Consider the following 24,056-nt stretch of genomic DNA (forward strand, 5'->3'; position numbering starts at 1 on the left):
AATCATTAAAAACGAATTGTCATACAGTATTTTATTATGATTTTGTCGTTTGTGAATGTGAACTGTCTAATGAATAATGTATAATGTCAATTTTATTTCTGAATTTATTTCAAAATTAGATTATTTTAGTCTTTGGATTAGAAATCATTCCTGGTTTCACATAGATTCAGCCTGCTTATAATAAGTATCATCAAGTTTTAAGACAGGGTTGACTTTGTACTAACGCAACGTCTTGGGCGTTGATTTTACCGCTCTAACTGTATTATGCTTTTTGTACCACTTTACATGTACATTTCAGCACTATATATCTCATGTTATTAACTTTAGTTTTTAAGAAGTAATTGGCAAAATTTTCATAAATGTTTGCTTGAGAGCTGAGACCTTTAGATCAAAGTGTTTTTTGGTCGAATCATACCTTTCTTTAGATTTCCGTTTCTAAAAACTGTTACGCGACCGTCAAAAAGTTGACAAAAACACAACAAAACCTTGAAACATAATCTTAACACTAAAAATTGTGCAGAAAAATGGCACAGAGAACATGAATAATATTAATATAAATGTTTGAGATAAATTGCCAATAATTATAATTATTTCTTGTAACATAACACTTTAGAAGTAAAACTTAGTTTTTGTTTAGGATGAAAATAGATTTTCGTTAAAAATGGCACTAGTAAATTGATCTTTAAGAATAAAATCGAATTTTTAAAGTAAGAAAAATGGTGCTGAGGTACTAAAATGGTGCGCAAAAACTGTAGCTGATGTGTTTATCCGAATTTAAGTAAACAAGCATCCCTCTCCTCACGCCACCTGTTTACCGCTGATCTGTTGATTGGTCCATCTGCCCGACGCGGACCGACCTCCCCGGTATATAATCAACAGGAATCCGCAAGTTGAATCAGTTACCATTCGACTTTCGTCTAGTAAACATGGACGCATACAGGGCATTAAAACTTAAATACACGCTGGTCCACACATCATATAGTGACTTTAAACTGGAGAAGTTTGAACCTGCGGCACCAGCAACAGCCGACATTCTTGAGAATGAGTTTCTACGAGGATACATGACAGGGTTCACCCCCCTCCCAGAGCTACAGTCTGAACCTCTGGATCTCAGTTTAAAGATTAAGTCGGAGTATCAGCTTCCGCAATCCTTCTTCTCTCCGTCAGGGTCAACCTACTCCGAGACCTCCTGCTACTCCCCTGCTTCATCCTTCTCCTCCTCCTCCTCTCCTCCTGTATCTCCTGCCTCCTCCTTCTGCTCCGACATCTCAATCCCTGAGATTGATGTTAAGATATTCAACACAACTCCTTCAAAGTATCAATGTGCAGAATGTGGAAAATATTTTGCTTCAAGTTCCAACTTGTCACGACACAAACAAACCCATAAAGCTCTAACACCTGAAAATGCTAAATCTTGTCATATTTGTAACAAGAAGTATGTCAGCACTCCTGCTCTTTCAATGCATATTCTAACCCACAACCTCTCACATAAATGTGATATTTGTGGAAAAGGATTCTCCAGACCCTGGCTTCTACAAGGACACATGAGAAGTCACACCGGAGACAAACCTTTTGGATGTGCTCAATGCGGGAAACGGTTTGCAGACAGATCCAACTTGAGAGCACATATGAAGACCCACAAATAGAATCCTATTACTAATGTATTAAAAAGAAGAAACCAAAAATCAGCATTCAGTGTCAATATTTAGTCAAATATGGAATTATAAAGTACAAATTATAAATATATATTAACTACCTCTATCAAGACATTCGATTATTCATTTATTTATTTTAAAACTTTTAGAAAAATTAAACTAAAGAATAACACGTCTCTAAGCAGAATAAATAAATAAGATAAGAGAGAGTTATAAAGAAAGAATAAAAAGTATAGTTAGGAGGAATTAGATTTGGTTTAAAAAGGAGAAATATTATAATTAAAGCGCTAGTTAGCTATTGAAGAATATTTTTAATTATTTCTATTTTAGATAATGAATGATTATTAATGAACGTGTTTACATATAGATGATTCAATTCATTTCCTACCCCTCCCCCCCTCCATCCTTCTTCCTCATTTACTCAGCATCCCCTCTTCCTCTTCCTTTTCCTCATCTCCCCGGCTAGGTGGATCCCCCCCCGGCTAGGTGGATCGGATATAGTTTACGGATGTCCGATCCTGAATTCCTTGGTTTGGTTGATAAATCAAATGATGGCAGCTGGCCGGGTTAGATCTTTAGCCTGTAACAAGCTGACCCTTGAACCACCTGCAGCCGGCAGGGGTCAACCTATCCCAGTAGCAGGTTGGTGGACTCCCCCCCCTCTACCCTGGACCCCACCCATTCAAAGAACCCGCACACTAAGATATTATCTAACGAGGGCAGATTTTTCAATTGAATGAACCCAAAATACAACCTTTGGCAGGTGCTTAGACACTGAGATAACAGGGGCAGATGGATAGATAGATAGAATTATAGAGATTAAGAGAATAGGAGATAATGATAAATCAAATGAGAGAATAAAGAAAATATAAGGAACTCTATAGAATAAGGTTTAGTGTTCACAATTCACAATTTTGGTAAAGGAACCTTATAAAGCGGGATTAATAAAACCGTGATATAGGATGTCGTCATTCAACCAATCGTATGCGCGTATTTGATGTAGTTATGAATCAATAGGGATTATCAGTAGCTTGAAAATCAATGATTAAGTAAAATGGGTCTGTGTACAATGCACAATTGCTGTGTTTTGTGTTCAGTGGATTTTTTAAAATCATAACAGTCGTTTTGTATTCTACAATTTTATGGGTTTCACTACAGTGATAACAAAAAAATTCTGGAATAGAAAGTCCAAGTTATGACTTTAAATTGTCCAATATGTTGTTGTAAACAGACTCATTTCCCTTAATAAATGATTAAATAAATTACTAGTAAAGCTATTTTCTTCGTTACATCATCAAGGCACTTCAGTATTGCTTTAATGTCGACTTTTCTGGTTATCACTGTAGTACAACAGGGTTTAATCAAAATAACTTTAATCCTGCATGTTGTTTAGAATTCAGAATTTCATTAAATGACTGATTACTTGCCCCACGCTCTAAATTTCTAATTCCCATAGCAAATTACAAGCTTGGAAAAAGTTCATAGGTTTACAGCCTCAGGTGTTACAAAGTTATCTCGGATTAGAAAAGTAATGTTTGAGGCTAGTTTTTATATTGCTCCATTGCTTCGTACCTGGTCCTAATGGCCATATAGAAGTTTCAGGGACATCGATCATTGACTTTTTGGACCATAGGAGAAAAAAATTGTGATTAAAAATGTAAATTCATTAATTTTTTAAAAATTCGATATTTTAAAAGAAATATTTGTAATTTCTGGTCATTTCTGTATTCCAAAAATTCATTGATATATCCAAGTATTTAATAATATAACGAAGTATTTATTAATATATCAAAGTATTTCTTGAGATATGCAAGTTTTATTGATATATCCAAGTATTTATTGATATACCCAAGTATCCATTGATATATCCAAGTATTTAATTGCATATCCGAGTATTTATTAATATATCCAAGTATTTATTGATATATCCAAGTATTTAATTGTATATCCAAGTATTCATTGATATATCCAAGTATTTATTAATATATCCAAGAATTTCTTGAGATATCCAAGTTTTATTGATATATCAAAGTATTTATTGATATATCCAAGTATTTAATTGTATTGCCAAGTATTCATTGATACATCCAAGTATTCATTAATATATTCAAGTATTTAATAATACATCGAAGTATTTATTAATATATCCAAGTATTTAATAATATATCAAAACATTTATTGATATATCCAAGTATTTATTGATATATACAAGTATATATTAATATATCCAAGTGTTTATTCATATTGTGTATTGATATATATAAGTATTTACATATATTTTAAAGTATTTTTTGAAATATCCAAGTTGTTAGTAGTATATCCAAGTATTTACCTGTATATATTCAAGTATTTATTGATATATTCAAGTATTTATTGATAAATCCAAGTATTTGATAGTATATATCCAAGTATTTATTGATATATCCAAGTATTCATTTTTTTAAGATCTATATATTTATTTTATGCTAATCCATTTAAAGATTTCAACAGGTTTACAATACAGTTACAAGATATAGCATTACATTTTCATCATTTTCATAATTTCCCTCAATCTTAAATCTAGTTCCGCCTTTGTAGGTCTTTGTTCAGGCTCGGGGACAGGCACAGGATTAGGTTCAGGTTCAGGGTGGGGATGAGGTTCAGTTTCAGGTTCAGTTTCAGGTTCAGAATCAGGGTTAGGGTCAGGATAGGGTTCAATTTCATACTCGGAGCTTTCATGTCTATTTTCCCCGTCCAGCTGAGGAATAGGAAATGATACTAAAGATTGAAAGTGTGTCTTTCTCTTCTTATGGGAGGTTAAATTTGAGGTTTTTTCAATACTTGGCGGTATCACAGAAATTATCTTAAGGGCCTTGAACCCTTCCTTGGACTGGGGGCCTCTGATGGACCTCTCCTCAGTATTCATTGATATATCCAAATATTTATTGATATATCCAAGTATTTGATAGTATATATCCATGTAAGTATTGATATACCCAAGTATTTATTGATATATCCAAATATTTACTGATATACCCAAGTATTTATTGATATATCTTAAGTATTTGTTGATATATCCAAGTATTTACTGAAGTATTTATTGATATACCCAAGTATTTATTGATATATCCAAGTATTTAATAGTATATGCAAGTATTTAATATTATATCCAAGTATTTAATATTATACCCAAGTATTTATTGATACATTCAAGTATTTTTTGAAATATCTAAGTATTTATTGATATATCCAAGTATTTAATAGTATGTCCAAGCATTTATTGATACATCCAAGTATTTATTGATATATCCAAGTATTTATTGATATATCTAAGTATTTATTGATATATCCAAGTATTTATTGATATACCCAACTATTTAATAGTATATCCAAGCATTTATTGATATATTTAAGTATTTAATAGTATATCCAAGTATTTATTAATATATCCAAGCATTCATTGATATCTCTCCATTGATCCATTAAAGGCATGAACGATACATTTCATGCCTAATAAACTGGACGGTAAACTGCCTTGTGCCTAGGCCCTAAACTCAGTGCAGCATGGATTGAGATGTTACATTCCCCCTCCCTACCCTCTCACTCCCCCCTTCCTCCCCTCGTACAAATCCCCCTCCCACTCCCTTCATTCTTTCATTCATGCTTTTTACAACGGTTAACGTTTCTAGTTTGAACATATTTTTTTCTATAGGTTAAAAACCAATTTTATATGTGTGTTGTACTTGTAACTTAGAAATAAATGCAATTGATAGACCTGTCACACTTAAGTCATTTTTATTATGGATAATGAAAATTGATATGCTAATTCAAGTTTATTAAAGAGGCCTTCTGTAACAATTATGTTCATATATGTATGCAAAATTGTTGAAGGCCAGCATGCCCAAATCATCATGCCCTTGTTGACACTCCGTGCATTCCGCATGCTGGCATTCTAACCTATGCATGCTTGTTGTAAATAAACAAGACTGAAGGTGAAAGTTTCCTAATTGTTCCGATTAGTCTAATCTTAAGTTGATTACTCCAGGAAGAGCAGTCAAGAAGAACCTGGAATTAAATGCGGAAATTCAAGACAGATCCACATTTTACCGATCCAAGCTCTAACAATACAAATTTTACAGATCCAAGTTCTATCGATACACATTCTACCGATCCAAGTTCTAGTGATTAACATTCTACCGATCCAAGCTCTACCAAGCCACATTTTCACTATCATAGCTCTTCCGATCTGCATTTTACCAATCCATATTCTACCAAGCCACATATTACCGATCCATATTCTACCGATCCATATTCTACCAATCCATATTCTACCAATCCATATTCTACCAATCAATATTCTAGCTAGCTCTACCGATCCACATTTTACGGATCCAAGCTCTTCCAAGCCACATTTACCGATCTAAGCTCTACCAAGCCACATTTTACGTATCCAAGCTCTACCAAGCCACATATTACCGATCCATATTCTACCAAGCCACATATTACCGATCCATATTCTACCAATCCATATTCTACCAATCCATATTCTACCAATCCATATTCTACCAATCTATATTCTACCAATCCATATTCTACCAATCCATATTCTACCTATCCATATTCTACTAATCCATATTCTACCAATCCATATTTTACCAATCCATATTCTACCAATCCATATTCTACCAATCCATATTCTACCAATCCATATTTTACCAATCCATATTCTACCAATCCATACTCTACCAATGCATATTCTACCAATCCATATTTTACCAATCCATATTCTACCAATCCATATTCTACCAATCCATATTCTACCAATTCATATTCCACCAATCCATATTCCACCAATCCATATTCTACCAATCCATATTCTACCAATTCATATTCCACCAATCCATATTCCACCAATCCATATTCTACCAATCCATATTCTACCAATTCATATTCCACCAATCCATATTCCACCAATCCATATTCTACCAATCCAATTTATACCAATCTGTGTTCTACTGCATTAACCATATTTTCCAAATTAAATGCTAGACAATATTACAAACATGGCACAACTAACGTCATTTTAGAGGAGAAAGGAAGTCACGACTAATTCTTTTAAATTCATTCAATACTCTTCAAAAGAGTAAGGACGAGCTCCTGATGATGCCAAAGTTTTTCGCGAAATATATTGAGAAGAAAATGATATAATTCTAGTGCTAGAGAGTAGGGTTGGGATTTGTTTAAAAACGATCTAAAGTTTTAAATAAGAAAATGTAAAAAAAAATCCTAGAAATGTTCGGTTTTCCACAGGTTCGATTCTGAACTATTCAAGATCCTGGTGTAGACACAACACGTGCCGTCCTTAATAGTCTGGCAAGGTTGGATTACTCCTCAGGATGTAAAGGATGAATGGGATCAATCGGATCAGACATGATATCATTATATCCTGGCATCCTGACCATTCATTCTTAATCTAAATATTTTAAAAAATCAAAAAAATTAAGAGAAAATATAAGATGAATGTTGGATTAAATCAAAGAAAATTAATAAATTTAATTAGTATAGCACATATCCGTCCCTGCTTTCATTGTTTCTCATGTTTCATTTAAGCTGGGGACTTAAACGTCAACATAAAGAGACATCGTAATTCAGGTATCTCTCCAGGGTTGAAATATGAACTGATGTTGGGATAAAGAATAAACAATTTTATAATTTGTAAACACGGTTTCTACAGGGCAGGGTTCACATACTTCCGCTGCCTTTTAATGACCCCCGGGGTCGTCTAATTATTGCCCTGTCTGGGGTGCCTCATCTAAACCTGTTATCTTATAAAAATATACATTAATTTTGACCCTTTTAGAGAATATTAGGGAGCACATGTCCCATTTCCAGTCTGAAATATCCGTGCAAGGACACAGTGGAGTAGGGGGAAATATTTGAGAATTAAATAATAGGTTGTAGGGGGGGGGGGGCAGGGGGAGTTACCCCTTTTGTTTAAAATTTAATATGAGGTTTTTTGTTCCTAAATGGTGGGGAACTACTCGTATTTCATACTATTTATCCATAGGAGCTTCTGAACTACACCTCCCCCTCCCTTCCCACCCCCCTCCCCCCAGTTTCAAACATTTTATTTTATTTCTTTTTAAACTTGAATTGTTTTTTGACACCTTCGTAAAGAGAAGGTGTTTTGGAGCCAAACTAATCTAAATAATAAAGAAATGTTAATTAATGAATTATAATTATGATGGATATGATTTATATATCTGTGTCTGTCTACACATCTCGTGGTTTCCACCTGTCAACTGTCCCTCCCAAACTGATGTATTGGAGTCATTTCTAAACTATAATCAATTTGTAAAAATAAAGTAGTAAGATATCAATATAATAATGCTGATAATTATAATAATACATATTATATATATGTTAGCTATAGCTGGCAAATTAAACGCTTACACAAAATTGGCTAGAATCTTTGAGAAAATCCAAAATCTAATGTTTTTCTGAAATTTTTTCATTTACACGGGCAACGCCGGCCGTTTCAGCCAGTCTTTACACTAAAGCTCTTCGCTAATTACTTATGTTAGCTATAGGTTGCCTAAAGACTAAACCAAATTGGCTGACCTTTCTTTTTAGGGAACATAGGTTTAGAAAATCGTTTTTTTTCATAATATATTTGAATTTTTCCAAAGTATTCTTAAAATTCCTCGGGCAACTCTGGGTACTTGAGCTTCTATATTTTATAAACAATTTCTACGATGTGGTAGAATATAGACACATGTAAACTGTACATGTATACTGTACATATAAACTGTCATTTAGTCATTTAGTAAACAGCTAGTTAGTTGTAAAATTCTAATCTAGTAAGATGGTTAGCTATAGTTAGGTAGCAAAGATAAGTCATTTAGTAAACAGCTAGTTAGTTGTAAAATTCTAATCTAGTAAGATGGTTAGCTATAGTTAGGTAGCAAAGAATCTGGTAAGCTAGTTACCTAGTATACTAGTTAGCTAGTGTATATACTAGTTAGATAGTATACTAGTTAGCTAGCATACTAGTTAGCTAACTAGTGAGCTATAAAACTCTAAATTCAGTAATCTAGCAAGCTAGTGAGCTAGTTTAAACACCTGTTGATTTGACTTAAATTAAGAAGTTTCTCACGATTAAGATTTATTCCCAAGATAATAGAATAATACACGGGTATATGGGAAAACATAGATAGATAGATAACCGTTTGATAAATTGATATATAGATACACTAATTGTACATCATTACCTCTTCAGAAGCAAATCTATAAGAAATTTGAAATGTTTCAATAGGTTAAATCTTTTTAATCTCACCCGAGCTGTAAGAAGACTAAAGTCTCCATCATTTTTCAAAAATTAAAAGCAAAGATGAAAATGTAAAATATTTTGAATTTTATTCTGTTTGTTTAATCGCAATATTTAGGTTTTTGTTCAGTTCCATGTCCTGTATTTAACAAGATTTGAATGCGCAGGTTTTAGATATATTTACGTTATAATTAAATCAGAAAAAATACAGGGATAAATATAAACTCCCATAACTCCATTGACCTAAAAAGGTTTATGATCTATAAAACAAATTTTACAATGGGAGTTTTATAAATTTGTATGTGTAGGTGCATAAATAGACCTAATACGCCTCAATTAAACCAGGCAAACATGAAACGGGTTTTTGCGGAGTTTCTTGCTTTAAATAAACGCGGGAAAAAGATAAACAAATATTGGCGCTAACACGAGACAAGGATACAAATATTTTTAGCATAGTAATCAGGAGAGCAACGACATGACACTACGTAATAAGAAGACGACATTCAATCAATCTTATGTGTTTTCAATGTTGTAAAAAAGTGAAAATGGTATCAGTACCCTAAAATCAGCTTATTAAATGAAATCAGTCTTAGCATACCGCATAATTGAACTATTAAAAACCTTAATTTGAGTTTAACATTTGTTTTCTTATTCCATAGTTTTATGGATTTCACGTTCTCTTCAAGACCAAAATCTTGAAGAAACAAAGATGAAAAATACAATGATTAAGTTTTGTAAAAATGGAGACACGGAACAAAGGTGGCTGAGTAGGGTTTTATTATTTTCATGGTTGGTTGTGAGGGGGGTTATACTAGACTACACCCTACCCTAGACCCTGCCCTTCAAATCCATACACAGGAGTACCATAGTACAGTACACCAGTAAACAGTATATACAGGAGTACCATAGTACAGTACACCAGTACACAGTATATACAGGAGTACCATAGTACAGTACACCAGTACACAGTATATACAGAAGTACCATAGTACAGTACACCAGTACACAGTATATACAGGAGCACCATTGCATAGTACACAAGTACACATGATAAACAGGAATACCATAGTACATTACACCAGTACACAGTATATACAAGAGTATAATTGTATAGTACACCAGTACACAGTATATACAGAAGTACCATAATACAGTACACCAGTACACAGTATATACAGGAGTACCATTGTATAGTACACCAGTACACAGAATATACAGGAGTACCATAGTACAGTACACCAGTACACAGTATATACAAGAGTACCATTGTATAATACACCAGTACACAGGATATACAGGAGTTCCAAAGTACAGTACACCAGTACACAGTATATACAGGAGTACCATAGTACAGTACACCATTACACAGCATATACAGGAGTACTATAGTACAGAACATTAGTACACACCATATAAGGGAGTACCATAGCAAAGTGAACAAGTACACAACATAAACAGGAGCACCATAGCACAGTACATCAGAAAAAAGTACACAGAAAATCTGAAGCTCTCCCAAGAAAATCTAGGGTTCTCCAATGAAAATGTGAGGTACGTCTCCAATAAGACGTGGGTCTCCGATGAAAACCTGGCCAGGATTATGATAAGAGATAATGGAGGCCTCCGATAAGATGAAATCTGCGCTTTAAGTAAACCAAACATGATGATTACACTTCCTAGAGTCCAAATGGAGTAGAGAACTATGTTAAAAATTCCAACAAAACCATTTAAACTTATTATAGATTACAAAAACCGTGGTCTCGGCGTATTAAACTCAATATCCCCGGTCTACGGCGTACTGAAGTCGATACCAGTGGAATAATTGCTAAATACTACCTACACTGATTGATCAAGCCTGCTATTAAAAAATTAGAAATATAGATAGCTAGCTAGCTAGATAGATAGATAGATAGATAGATAGATAGATAGATAGATACAACCTGCTAGCTTAAAAACATCAGGCCCTATTTATTTAGTCATTAGTACACCCCCAAAGCGTGCCACTGCTGTACAAACAGGCTTTAACTCAAATTCAAACATCAAAACAATTTAGATGAATAATTTGTTAAGAATATGTTTCGAATAACTCAATATCTAAATATAATGAGATAATGCTAAATGCTTGATTGCATTATCATGCGAAAATCTTGCATCATAATATGCAATTGCATCCTGAAACCTGCACACATAACGTGCATCTTTTAAAATAAATGCAATTCATCTTGTGTGTTATTCAGACGGACAGTTAATCATAAGGGATTGCAATAGCATCCTGTAAATCTTATGAACTGCATTTGTGATACATCTTGCATGCATCCTTGTTGTATCCTGCATCTGTGTAATTTGCACCTTTAAACAAAAATGATATTTGCACGATCCCAAACTTTATAAGTACTTCTTAATCTTTAAGAATAAATGCATCATCCATTTTGAAATAAAATTTAAATTGCATTCTTAAAAAACTATATTTTTAAAAATAGATGCATCATCATTTTTAAAAATAAATGCAATTGCATCCTGCAGCGTAAAGTGCATTCAATCATCTAGAAATCCGGTCAAAATATAATTATAGTAAAATATAAATAATCCTATTCACAAATAATTTATGAATTTCAAAGTTCAGTCGACCTGAAAGATTATTTCCAAATGTTATGATGGCAACCCTCTGCTCAGACATTAGACGTGTAATAAAGGGACGTTATTCTAATTCCGATTCACTATGGTACCCTTTAAAGCTTTGTTTGTTTAAGAATTAATGAGAAATATTTTATAAATTGATTATTATATTTATATATGTTTTTTAAATTCATTATTTTTATTTGTTTTTTTCTCTTCAAAATTGACTTGCACATTTCTACAGCAAATATAATTGGAGAAAATTTTCAGAATTAGACATTTCTCAAGCAAGAAAATTGTGTACAATGCACAGTGTGTCGAACAATCTTTCTAAATATTTTCAAATGGCATCTTCTCTCAAATTTTAAAACAGTAATTACCAGAAAAAAACTCCTCATTTTCAATATAAAATATAAAATAGGGATGGATATTGCAATTTATTTATTTCTGAAAATGGTATTATTACAAATCAAAAAATTTATAATAAAAAGAAAAACCGAAAATTACGACTCCCCAGTTTTCTGGAATTCACTTATAGCTATGCGATACCAATTAGAGAATTTGCATTTAAGAATTGAATTAAAGGTTTCGTCTACCACGGGCTGCGGACTGCCGTAATATTACATTTGAATTTCCGAGCCGGGTCAACTTTTCCGGTCCCAGTTTGTACTGTAGCTAGCTCTACGGACAGGACTAGCCGGTGCAACAAGGTTGACGCGGTCTGACTTTATGGTTTAAATAGGTTAAATTTACTTTTACTAAAGGGGCAGAGGTGCGTGCGACACAAAAATATCGCAAACAATCCCTTTAAAGTTTGTTTACCACCTTGTTTGTTTGTGGTCTATTTATTCAGATGTTTAATGATTGATAATCACCAGTTACAGATCCATCTTTACTCATTATTTACAACTGCCACACTTTTTGCTCCTTTTTTTGCTGGGTCAGAGCTTTGTATAAACACGCTAATTATACCCTGATCAATAATTAATAAAATCAATAATTATAGATATTAGCAAATTGTAAACGAATATCAAGGTATAAATTACAGGAAATTAATATGCATTGTGTATTCAAGCAAATACTTGGATTTTTTGTTTTATTGAAAAACATGTTTAATTAGATGCTTGTAGTATGTACATTGTACACATTTTTATTCTATGTAATTGTTTTTTTTCTGATTAGCAACGAATTATCTAGATTTAATATTTAACACAAAAATATTTTAATTTTAAGTGTACACTTTCTGTCATTTTTCCCCATTTTTCATACTTAAAGATTTTTTTGTGGATGCCACAACATCACAAGTGCTCGTTGTTTTTACCAGTCTTCAATTCAGAAATTTAAAAATTCAATACACAATAATAGTCATTTAGGGTGCTTGGCGACCATCTTCTATTTCAATTTTGAACATTTTCTCTTTTTTTGCATTGTAAAACAAAAACAAAAAAATTTCATGGACTTTCAAAAATTCAATAAAAATCGAATTTTGTTGAAGGCAAATTTTTTAAACTTTGATCATCTATAAACCTTCCCTGGGGACATGTGAAGTCCCAAATAATTAAATTTGTGACTGATCAGTTTAGCCGTTGATTGGATATATATACTAGAAAAATGTGGTTTATTGATAGTGAACGTTTGGACTAACATCTCTAACTATCTATCTAACTATTTATCTAATTATAGACATCTATTACACATAAGATTGCTTAAAAGTATATCGTTTTTCCTATTCCAAAGTTTTATGTTCATCACTGTATTACATTTAGTATTTATGCATTGACCCAAAACCTTTGAGATAAATCTACTAAAAAACAACAGGTTGCATGTTAATCTATGCTTTGATTGCTATTTGATACTAAATGCTATGCAGGACAATACAGTTTGAAACTCTGATATCTTCGTTTTCATCAAAAATGTGATATATCACATTCTGGAAGGAATGTGATATATCACAATCTGGAAGGAATATGCTGCACAAAACTCAGAGCCTAAAACTTTAGACAAGGTATCGTTAAAAAACCCAGTACCAAAGACTGTGTTTTCACAAATGGGGTAAATGGGGTATCTTAATGTTTTTGCTAAGAAATACTATTTCACATGTAGTTTATTATTTTTGTATTTTCAATTCTATATATAATGAATTTACAAGAATGAACCGATCCCAAAAAGAAAAATGTTTAAAATTTCTGACTGAGGCTGAGTTTTGTTTATATTCTTCCTAGAAGTTGCAGAACACAAGTTTAGTAAACTAGGCTTTTAGGGTGCGACGCGCCCATCTTCTATTTCAACTTTTAATTGTGGCTTTATCTGTGAGCATCTTTTCTGTGTACAGCATAAAACAAAAACAAAAAAGTTTGCGGATTTCATAATATTTTTTAGCGCATCTATATATAAATTTGGCTTGTCTGTTTGTCTGTCTGTCTGTCTGTTTGTATCCAATAAACGTCAAAACGGCTGAACCGATCGGGCCCAATTTTTTTGTGGGACATCTAGGAACCCCAGGGAAGGTTTATGAATGATCAAAATTTCAAATATTTGTCTCCATCAAAATTCGATTGTCATTAAATTTTTTAAAATTTTGAAAATCCACGAAATTTTTTGTGAAAATCCGCGAATTATTTTTGTTTTGTTTTACAATGTACACAAAGAGAACATGTTCACAATTAATTTAGAAGATGGGCGCGAAGCGCCCTCTAAGGCTAGTTTTCTAAATATTACAAAATTAAAAACCTTTAAAACACATTTTTTAAAATTTTTTCATACATTTAACCTTCCCTGGGGTCACGTGAGGTCCCACACAAAATTTGGGCCCGATCTGTTCAGCCGTTTTGACGTTTATTGGATACAAACAAACAGACAGACAAACAGACAGACAAGCCAAATTTATATATAGATAAAGATATGATGGTTCACGGTGTATCTTCATTGATGTTTTGGGTCAAACAAGTAGAGTTATTGCATGGATTCATTCTTAATATAATTTACTGTCAGGGGAGGAGAGAGGAAGTAGAAGGAAATGGGAGGAGGGAAGAATGGGAAGGGGGGAGTAGAAGCGAAGGGGGGGAGGAGGAGTGAGAAGGAGGGAAGGGAATGAGGAGGGCCCGATGAGGAGTAGAAGGGAAGGGAATGGGGAGGGGGGGGGAGTAAAAAGGAAGGGGATGAGGGGAGAAGAGGGGAAGGGTTGTTCAGTAATTTAGCTATTTTGAGTGCAGGTGCCTCGTGGTGGATGGTGGTATCCCCCCTAGCTCTCCTTCTCACCAGGAGAACTAGAACTCTAATATATCCTTAGGATAAACTCATTTCACACTCTTTACAAATATATATTTTATCCTAACTCACAAATCTGTCAAAATACTAATTTATACTAATACAATATGCAATATACAATATACAATATGCAATATACAATATACAATATACAATATACAATATACAATATACAATATACAATATACAATATTTATATGCTATATTCATTTTAGTTTACTGTAAACTGCAACATTCATTTAACTCCACAATTTTGACGTAGAATAGAAATAGTTTATTTTTTTATACAAGTGTATTTTGCAGTTCTATCTATCTATCTATCTATCTATCTATCTATACAATTGAATAATTGTATAATAAATTATATATTGATAATGAATCTGGGAAAATATGTCAGATTGTGAGCATAGACTTGAGTATTGATAACTTGACAACCTAGTATAAAGTATATTAACGTACTATTTAGCCAGTCAATTTGGTCAAATTCTCAAGAGGTGAACGACCTTGTATTTTACTAGACAAGGAACCCTGCTTACCTTGTATTGTACTAGACAAGGAACCCTGTATACCTTGTATTTTACTAGACAAGGAACCCTGTATACCTTGTATTTTACTAGACAAGGAACCCTGTATACCTTTATTTTACTGGACAAGGAACCCTGTATGCTTTGTATTTTACTAGACAAGGAACCCTGTATACCTTGTATTTTACTAGACAAGGAACCCTGTGTAACTTGTATTTTACTAGACAAGGAACCCTGTATACCTTGTATTTTACCAGACAAGGAATCCTGTATACCTTGTATTTTACTGGACAAGAAACCCTGTATACCTTGTATTTTACTGGACAAGAAACCCTGTATACCTTGTATTTTACTAGACAAGAAACCCTGTATACCTTGTATTTTACTAGACAAGGAACCCTGTATACCTTGTATTTTACTGGACAAGGAACCCTGTATACCTTGTATTTTACTGGACAAGAAACCCTGTATACTTTGTATTTTACTAGACAAGGATCCTTGTATAGTGTATACCTAGTATTTTACTGAACAAGGATGCCCTGTATAGTGTATACCTAGTATTTTACAAGAGTCCTGCATTCATATATATTCATATCTGAAGCATGTGCTGTTTTATGAAATTTCTTCGTTTTCCACTTTTTCCATATTTCGGCAATCTCAAATCTACTTTGAACACTGAGTTACGTGACCAGTTAACAGTGTGAAGGACGTTTCTTTATAGTTAACCTTGAGTTTTCAGATAAGCTTATTTAGTCATCTCATTTCTCCACCACCTGTTCTAAACTATATACAAGGTGATAAAGATACATTTCAAACTAACTTGACAAATTGAACATGTTTTTGAAGGAAAACTTTTGCCAGTCTACTATTGCATAAAACGTGCTGGGTCAGCTTTACACTGTTATGTCGAGACTGATGGGTACGAGTGAATGCATTAACTGAAAGTACAAGTATCGGTAAATCCTTCTATAAGATCATCCAATACTTGACCCCCCCCCCCCCGCCAAACTAAAGAAAATTGAACGTAATATTGAAATCCTATCTGTTTTCAATCCTAACTCCGTTAAATGAACAGATATTGAAAAGAAAAAAAAATATAAAATAGAATAAACTTGTTTTCCTTGTACTTGTGCGTATACAATTTAAACTAGAGAAGCTACTAGGTCACAAAGTTGTACCAGTGATGTCACATAAATTCGATTTCTACTTCTGTCTAGTGTCTAATTTCCAGTGCTCCCCGCTATTCCTTCATTTTACAATAAAGATTATCTAGGAAATCAACCAAGATGGCACTTATCTTAGAAAATGACAGGTTTGACTTCCTTAAATTAGCTTTACACAAATATTTAATTGATTTTCTTTTATAAATCCACATCCTGTACTGATCTACATAAATGTTTCCGGTTTCACCCCCCACCTTCTACTCTTGGGATATATTCTTAACTATTAATATAAAAAAATGTCGATATTTTCATCTGTTTAAGGCTCAGATCAAAGTAAGTGATTTTTTAATCTTAGAAATCATTGGTGTCGGAGTTCTTACATTCATTTAATACGACTTCCTTTGTATTGCATACAATTAAGGCAACTATTATGTTAAGTTTATTGGGGGCTTTGATATTCATATAAACAGTGCTTATACAAATATGCATAGATAAAACTAAAGGTATTTTGATTGCGAAAAGGCTTGAACTGTCTATTAATAATGTAGTCTTTTTTGAAACGAAATGGTGCTAACATCACAGCAGGAATTCGAAAACAGGTGCTATCGCCCCCCCCCTCCTCTCCTTTATCCCTCTCTAGGAAAAAACAGATCCATGCCCCGATTCTGTCAACAACCCATTCACTTGTTTGTGTGGGGGGGGGGGGATATCACTAAACAGGATATGAATAGAAAAGAATAAAAAGGAATGTATTGAAAATATTTCTATGTTCTCACCTAGCTCTGCATCTATGTATATATAGTGTATAGACTCTCCTACCTATTCTGTATACTGGAGAAGGAATGTGTTTATAAAAGAACCGCGGATACCTGTAATCTAGGACATATGCTTTACTAACTAGAAAACCAAGTAAACTATTCAAACTATTTCAAAACTTTACAAATATTTTGAATATTTTGGGTTTTTAGACTGATTTAGACTTGACCTTAAGACATGGAAACTAATTAAACCTCAATTCAATACGATTTAACTTTTGTGAAATGCTAATGTATACCCTGTATATACCTTGTATTTTACTAGACAAGGAACCCTGTATACCTTGTATTTTACTAGACAAGGAACCCTGTATACCTTGTATTTTACTAGACAAGGAACCCTGTATACCTTGTATTTTACTAGACAAGGAACCCTGTATACCTTGTATTTTACTAGACAAGGAACCCTGTATACCTTGTATTTTACTAGACAAGGAACCCTGTATACCTTGTATTTTACTAGACAAGGAACCCTGTATACCTTGTATTTTACTAGACAAGGAACCCTGTATACCTTGTATTTTACTAGACAAGGAACCCTGTATACCTTGTATTTTACTAGACAAGGAACCCTGTATACCTTGTATTTTACTAGACAAGGAACCCTGTATACCTTGTATTTTACTAGACAAGGAACCCTGTATACCTTGTATTTTACTAGACAAGGAACCCTGTATACCTTGTANTCCCCGACTTTTACGAGAGCTTTTTAAAGAAAATATCCACCTTCGGTTTCTTCTATTTGAATTTAATCGCGTTTTTCTCTATAATTCAACGTACTAGCTTTAAACTTGCAGAATTATCGAAAGAAATAAAAAAGTCTTTGCAACAAACTCTGATTTTCTAGTCCTTGTATTGTCCCAACCATATGTCGTAGACCTTAGATATTTCAAACTACGAATTCTGTATCTAAGTTTGAAATATTAAATGTGTTCAACATTAGGTCGCTAAGATATTGGAATTTGAAAATTATAGTTTGTGGCAAAAACTCAATTCCTTTGTCAAATATCACAATTCTCTGGAATAAGGACCAAACCGGTTTTCATAAAGTAAAAGGATTTTTTGTAATGGTTAAAAAACATGCCGACATTTCTGATTATATTCAACTTCAAGATTTAAAAACACCATCTTTTAAAGAATTTTTTTATCTTTGATTGATAAAGGGGAGAAGGGATTAAAAATTGATATAAAGGACGTTCACCATCAGTTAATCTATAAAGTAGTAATCGCTGTTTGTTAGTTTGTATGTCCGATCATAACTCATGAATCCTAGAACCGATTTGCCTCAAATTTTGATCTGAGAACTTGAGAGAACGACGAGAATGTTCTTAACTTTGTTTTAAGATTCTAAGTTGAGTGGGTCGACTTAAAAAAAAAATATCTAAAATCGTAATTTCAGACCAAGCACGGGAAAACGACGGAAGTAAATATGAGTAAACCTGGGCAAAGCTGGGTTTCCAAGCTAATACTTAATATAATACATATATCTATACCTATTTCGACATGTATAGTTTACATGTATATATCTCTAGCTATCTTTCTATCTGTTGTCCCGTGACTATCTATTAGTAAACATAGATCTATAAAGGCAGGTGTCCTAGGCTGCCTGAAATTTGCCTGGATTACTGCCTATAGGCCCAGTTTTATTGCTTACCATGAAATTATTCATGATCAAGGGCTATGCCGGGCCTATAAAAAGGTCAAATTTCAGTGGATTCAAACAATCAAACGATTAAGAAAGATATCGGAAAAAAACATTATTATAATTATTTTCTCGATTGGCCAAAAATCTGATAATCGGAATGTTTTAATGATATAGTGACACATGCCATTTTAGACTCTTTCAAGATAGACTAGAAAATATATAAATATATATATATATATGAACATTACTGTACATATAGATATATAAATGAATAGATAGAAAGATTGATTAATATATAGATAGATATGAATTGAGGCCCCGTGAAATTGTGCAATGACATATTTGTTTGTTGACAGATTATATGCCTAATATGTACTTATCGTCAATATGCCGACAGGGTGTGCGTGTGCTTACATTTCTGCCTGATTAGGTTTGTATGCATGTAAATATACCAAGGTCATGACAGGCTACTAGACAGAGAAATCAGTTTAGAAGGGAGTTAACGTTAGGGACTGTAAGCGTGATTTAAGTGACCCTCCATGGAAAGATGGCAATGCCTGATACCCTTGAAACCTTTGTCTTATTACTGAAATGAAAATATTGCTGTTTTTTTAGGTTTACAAGTATTTAATTCTGATAATTATTCATGTTTACAAGAAGTAGAAATGTTCAAGTCACTTTTGTATAGAAACCACATTTAAAAATAATCAGTTTACATAATTATAATCCTTGATATTCAAAATTTAGACTAAGGTTGGGACGGATAAAAAAATAAAGAAGAGAAATCAGGGTTAAAGCTACTAGGAGAGAAACTAAGGTTGGGACGAAAAGAATAAATAGAAAAGATAAATTAAGGTTAGAACGCATATCTCAAGAAAGGATGAGAATTTGGGTTGGAACATAGAATACGGAAACAAGAGAAATCATTGTTAGAACGGCTAAAAGAGAATAAAGATTGGATAGACTATATCTAGAACATATGAGAAAATATGGTTGAGACGGATAGAAAAAAGAAAGTAGAGAAATCCTTGTAATAACGACTTTATCTAGAAAATAAAAGAAGATAAGGTTGGGACGGATAGAATAAAGAAAGTAGATAAATCCTTGTAATAACGACTATATCTAAGAAATATAAGAAGATATGGTTGGGATAGAATAAAGAAAGTAGAGAAACCCATGTAATAACGACTATATCTAGGAAATATGAGAATATATGGTTGAGACGGATAGAATAAAGAAAGTAGAGAAACCCATGTAATAACGACTATATCTAGGAAATATGAGAATATGTGGTTGAGNATCAGTCCTATGTGGTTGAGACGGATAGAATAAAGTAAGTAGAGAAACCCTTGTAATAACGACTATATCTAGAAAATATGAGAAGATATGGTTGAGACGGATAGAATAAAGAAAGTAAACGACTATATCTAGAAAATATGAGAACATATGGTTGAGGCGGATAGAATAAAGAAAGTAGAGAAACCCTTGTAATAACGACTATATCTAAGAAATATAATGTAGAGCCCGCTCTAGGTTCTAAGCAATTCAAAATTGTTAACATTATAGTTTTCCTTGTCAGAGGCAAGAACTTCAAGAGATCATATTTCTGGAGCTGTTCTTATTTTCCATCTCCTCCTAAACAATAGAGATTAAAATAAGTTGTGGTACTTAAAGGGTAAAAGACTATGTATCTACAATAAGAAGATATGGTTGGGACACATGATATATCCGGATATATCATACTATACTAGGAGGAAAAAAAGATAAATCAAGGTTAGAAAGACTAATAGAAAAGAGGAGAAACTTATAGGTTTGGACGGATAGAAAAAATAATGAAGAAAAATCAAGGTTAAAACTACAAGGAGAAAAAGGAGAAAGTAAGGATAGAACGGATAGAAAAGGAAAAAAGGAATTCATTTTTCTAACGACTTAGAGAAAAGAGGAGAAGCTAATGTTGGGACTGATAGGAAAAGGAAATAAGAGAATTCATTTTTAGAACGACCAAGAGAAAAGAGGAGAAACTAAGGTTGGAACGAATTGAATAAGCAAAGAAGATAAATCAAAGTTAAAGCGACTAGTTCAAAAAAAGAAGAGAAACTATGAGTTTAGGAAGGATAGAAAAAGGGAAGAAGAGAAATTAAGGTTAGAGCGATTAAAAGAAAAGAGAAGAACCTAATGTTGGGACTGATAGAAAAAGAGAAGAAGAGAAATTAAGGTTAGTAAACCAAGAGAAAAGAGGAGAAGCTAAGGTTGGAGCAAATTGAATAATAAGAGAAGAGAAATCAAAGTTATAAAGCGACTAGAGGAAGAAAAGAGGAGAAATTATGAGGTTGAGACGGATAGGAAAAGAGAAGAAGAGAATTCATTTTTAGAACGACCAAGAGAAAAAAGGAGAAACTAAGGTTGGAACGAATTGAATAAGCAGAGAAGAGAAATCAAAGTTATAAAGCGACTAGATGAATAAAAGAGGAGACACTATGAGGTTGGGGCGGATAGAAAAAGTAAAGAAGAGAATTAATTCATTTTTAGAACGACCAAGAGAAAAAAGGAGAAACAAAGGTTGGAACGAATTGAATAAGCAGAGAAGAGAAATCTAAGTTAGAGCGACTAGATAAAGAAAAGAGGAAAAACTAGGACTGGGGCGAATAGAAGAAGGAAAGAAGAGAAATCAAGGTTAGAACGATTAATAGAAAAGAGGAGAAACTAAGGTTGGGACGGATAGAATGATCATTGAACTGAGTCACCCTTCACTCTCAACCAGAACTAGATCTTACTCCGGGCTCAGCTTCAGCTACAGGTGGACGAGGGAGGGGCAGGAGGGGGAGGGGTAATTACTAGGGATGGGGGGAGGGGTAAAGGGGAAGGTTAAGGAAAGCCGTAGGGTGGTTCCTCCCTTAATTTGTGTCTTACAAGGAAACTCGATTTCGCTTTCCAAGATGTACTTGGTTCCGGATACAGTTTTAATCTTAATAGATATCCTTTTAATATATTTTTCTATCAGGCATTTTCTTTTCCTTACCTGAATCCAAATTCATTTTGGTTTGTGTTCACACCCCTTGACTACTTCACCGAGAGAAATATTTTAAAAACTTACCACAAAAGTAATGTTTTTGCATTATTTAATAGACCTTCCTTCCAGGTCCCAGAGAGATTGAAATCCTAGCGGAACCTTCCTGGAAAATATATAAATTTTAATATTCGGGGAAAATGGGCTGAACATTGATTGAAGCTAGTAAGCTGAAAAGGCATTGATTTTATTGATTTTATAATCTCTATACCTTTGCTACCAAGCAGTACATTTTGTTAGATAAATAACTAATCTAAGTTTAAAAGGTTGCAACGATTGGGGATTGGAAAATCAGAGTTTGTGGCAAAACTTCAATTCACGTGCAAAAAAAAATTGAATCCAACATCACAATATTACCACAATGATCCACTAAGTGGTAGTAAACTTTAGTTGCAATTCGTCAGACATTCTGTTATATCTCTTTTCTGTTTTTTTCAAGAGACGAATTGAGCTAATTTATTAACATTATATTTAATAGATAATTTGTAATTTGATATTATTTATTGTGAACTTGCTTGATAACCCAGCTTTGCCTGCAAACCAAACTTTCTCTATAAAAGTCAACCCACTTAGTCTACAATTTTAAAATCAAGCTAAAAATCATTACTATGGGTCTATCAAAATTTGAGGCAAATCGGTCCGAGGGTTCACGAGTTATGATTGGAAATACAAACAAATAGAGGTTACTACTGTATATATTTATAGATTAAGATTATATGTTTCTGTTGTAATAATTCTTTTTTGTTAAATTATATAGGTTGGATTAAGATTGCTAGAATGCGAATTTTCCATTTTCTGGAATATGTTAAGCTGGATTGTTGGATAGAAGGATCGCTGGATTTCTATATCTGGAATACGTGAAGCTGGATTGTTGGATAGAAGGATCGCTGGATTTCTATATCTGGAATACGTGAAGCTGGACTTTTGGATAGAAGGATCGCTGGATTTCCATTTTCTGGAATATGTTAACCTGGATTGTTGGATAGAAGGGTCGCTGGATTTCCATTTTCTGGAATACGTGAAGCTGGATTGTTGGATAGAAGGATCGCTGGATTTCTATGTCTGGAATACGTGAAGCTGGATTGTTGGATAGAAGGATCGCTGGATTTCCATTTTCTGGAATATGTTAACCTGGATTGTTGGATAGAAGGATCGCTGGATTTCCATTTTCTGGAATATGTTATGCTGGATTGTTGGATAGAAGGATCGCTGGATTTCTATTTCCTGGAATACGTGAAGCTTAATTGTTAGATAGAAGGATCGCTGGATTTCTATATCTGGAATACGTGAAGCTGGATTGTTGGATAGAAGGATCGCTGGATTTCCATTTTCTGGAATACGTTAAGCTGGATTGTTGGATAGAAGGATCGCTGGATTTCCATTTTCTGGAATACTTGAAGCTGGATTGTTGGATAGAAGGATCGCTGGATTTCCATTTTCTGGAATATGTTAAGCTGGATTGTTGGATAGAAGGATCGCTGGATTTCTATATCTGGAATACCAGAAGCTGGATTGTTGGATAGAAGGATCGCTGGATTTCTATATCTGGAATACCAGAAGCTGGATTGTTGGATAGAAGGATCGCTGGATTTCTATATCTGGAATACGTTAAGCTGGATTGTTGGATAGAAGGATCGTTGGATTTCCATTTTCTGGAATATGTTAAGCTGGATTGTTGGATAGAAGGATCGCTGGATTTCTATTTTCTGGAATACGTTAAGCTGGATTGTTGGATAGAAGGATCGTTGGATTTCCATTTTCTGGAATACATTAAGCTGGATTCTTGTTTAGAAGGATCGCTGGATTTCCATTTTCTGGAATATGTTAAGCTGGATTGTTGGATAGAAGGATCGTTGGATTTCTATTTTCTTGAATACTTAAAGCTGGATATGTTGATAGAAGTAAAGCTGGATTTCCAAATTTCTGGAACACTCTCTCAATCTATTAATCTATCTTTCTATTAATCTATTAATATATCTATCTTTCTATTAATCTATTAAT

At 33.4% G+C, this 24,056-nt stretch overlaps 1 protein-coding gene across 1 annotated transcript; it reads left to right on the plus strand.

The window, feature by feature from the left end:
• The first annotated feature begins 911 nt into the window (after positions 1 to 911).
• Positions 912 to 1,725, plus strand: LOC111702313 (protein snail homolog Sna-like). The gene has a single exon (XM_023473958.1). The coding sequence runs from the start codon at positions 927 to 929 to the stop codon at positions 1,644 to 1,646; it is 720 nt and encodes a 239-aa protein (XP_023329726.1). The 5' UTR covers positions 912 to 926; the 3' UTR covers positions 1,647 to 1,725.
• The last annotated feature ends 22,331 nt before the right edge of the window (positions 1,726 to 24,056 follow it).

This window comes from Eurytemora carolleeae, unplaced genomic scaffold (genome assembly GCF_000591075.1).
Source record: "Eurytemora carolleeae unplaced genomic scaffold, Eaff_2.0 scaffold502, whole genome shotgun sequence".
NCBI lineage: Eukaryota > Metazoa > Arthropoda > Copepoda > Calanoida > Temoridae > Eurytemora > Eurytemora carolleeae.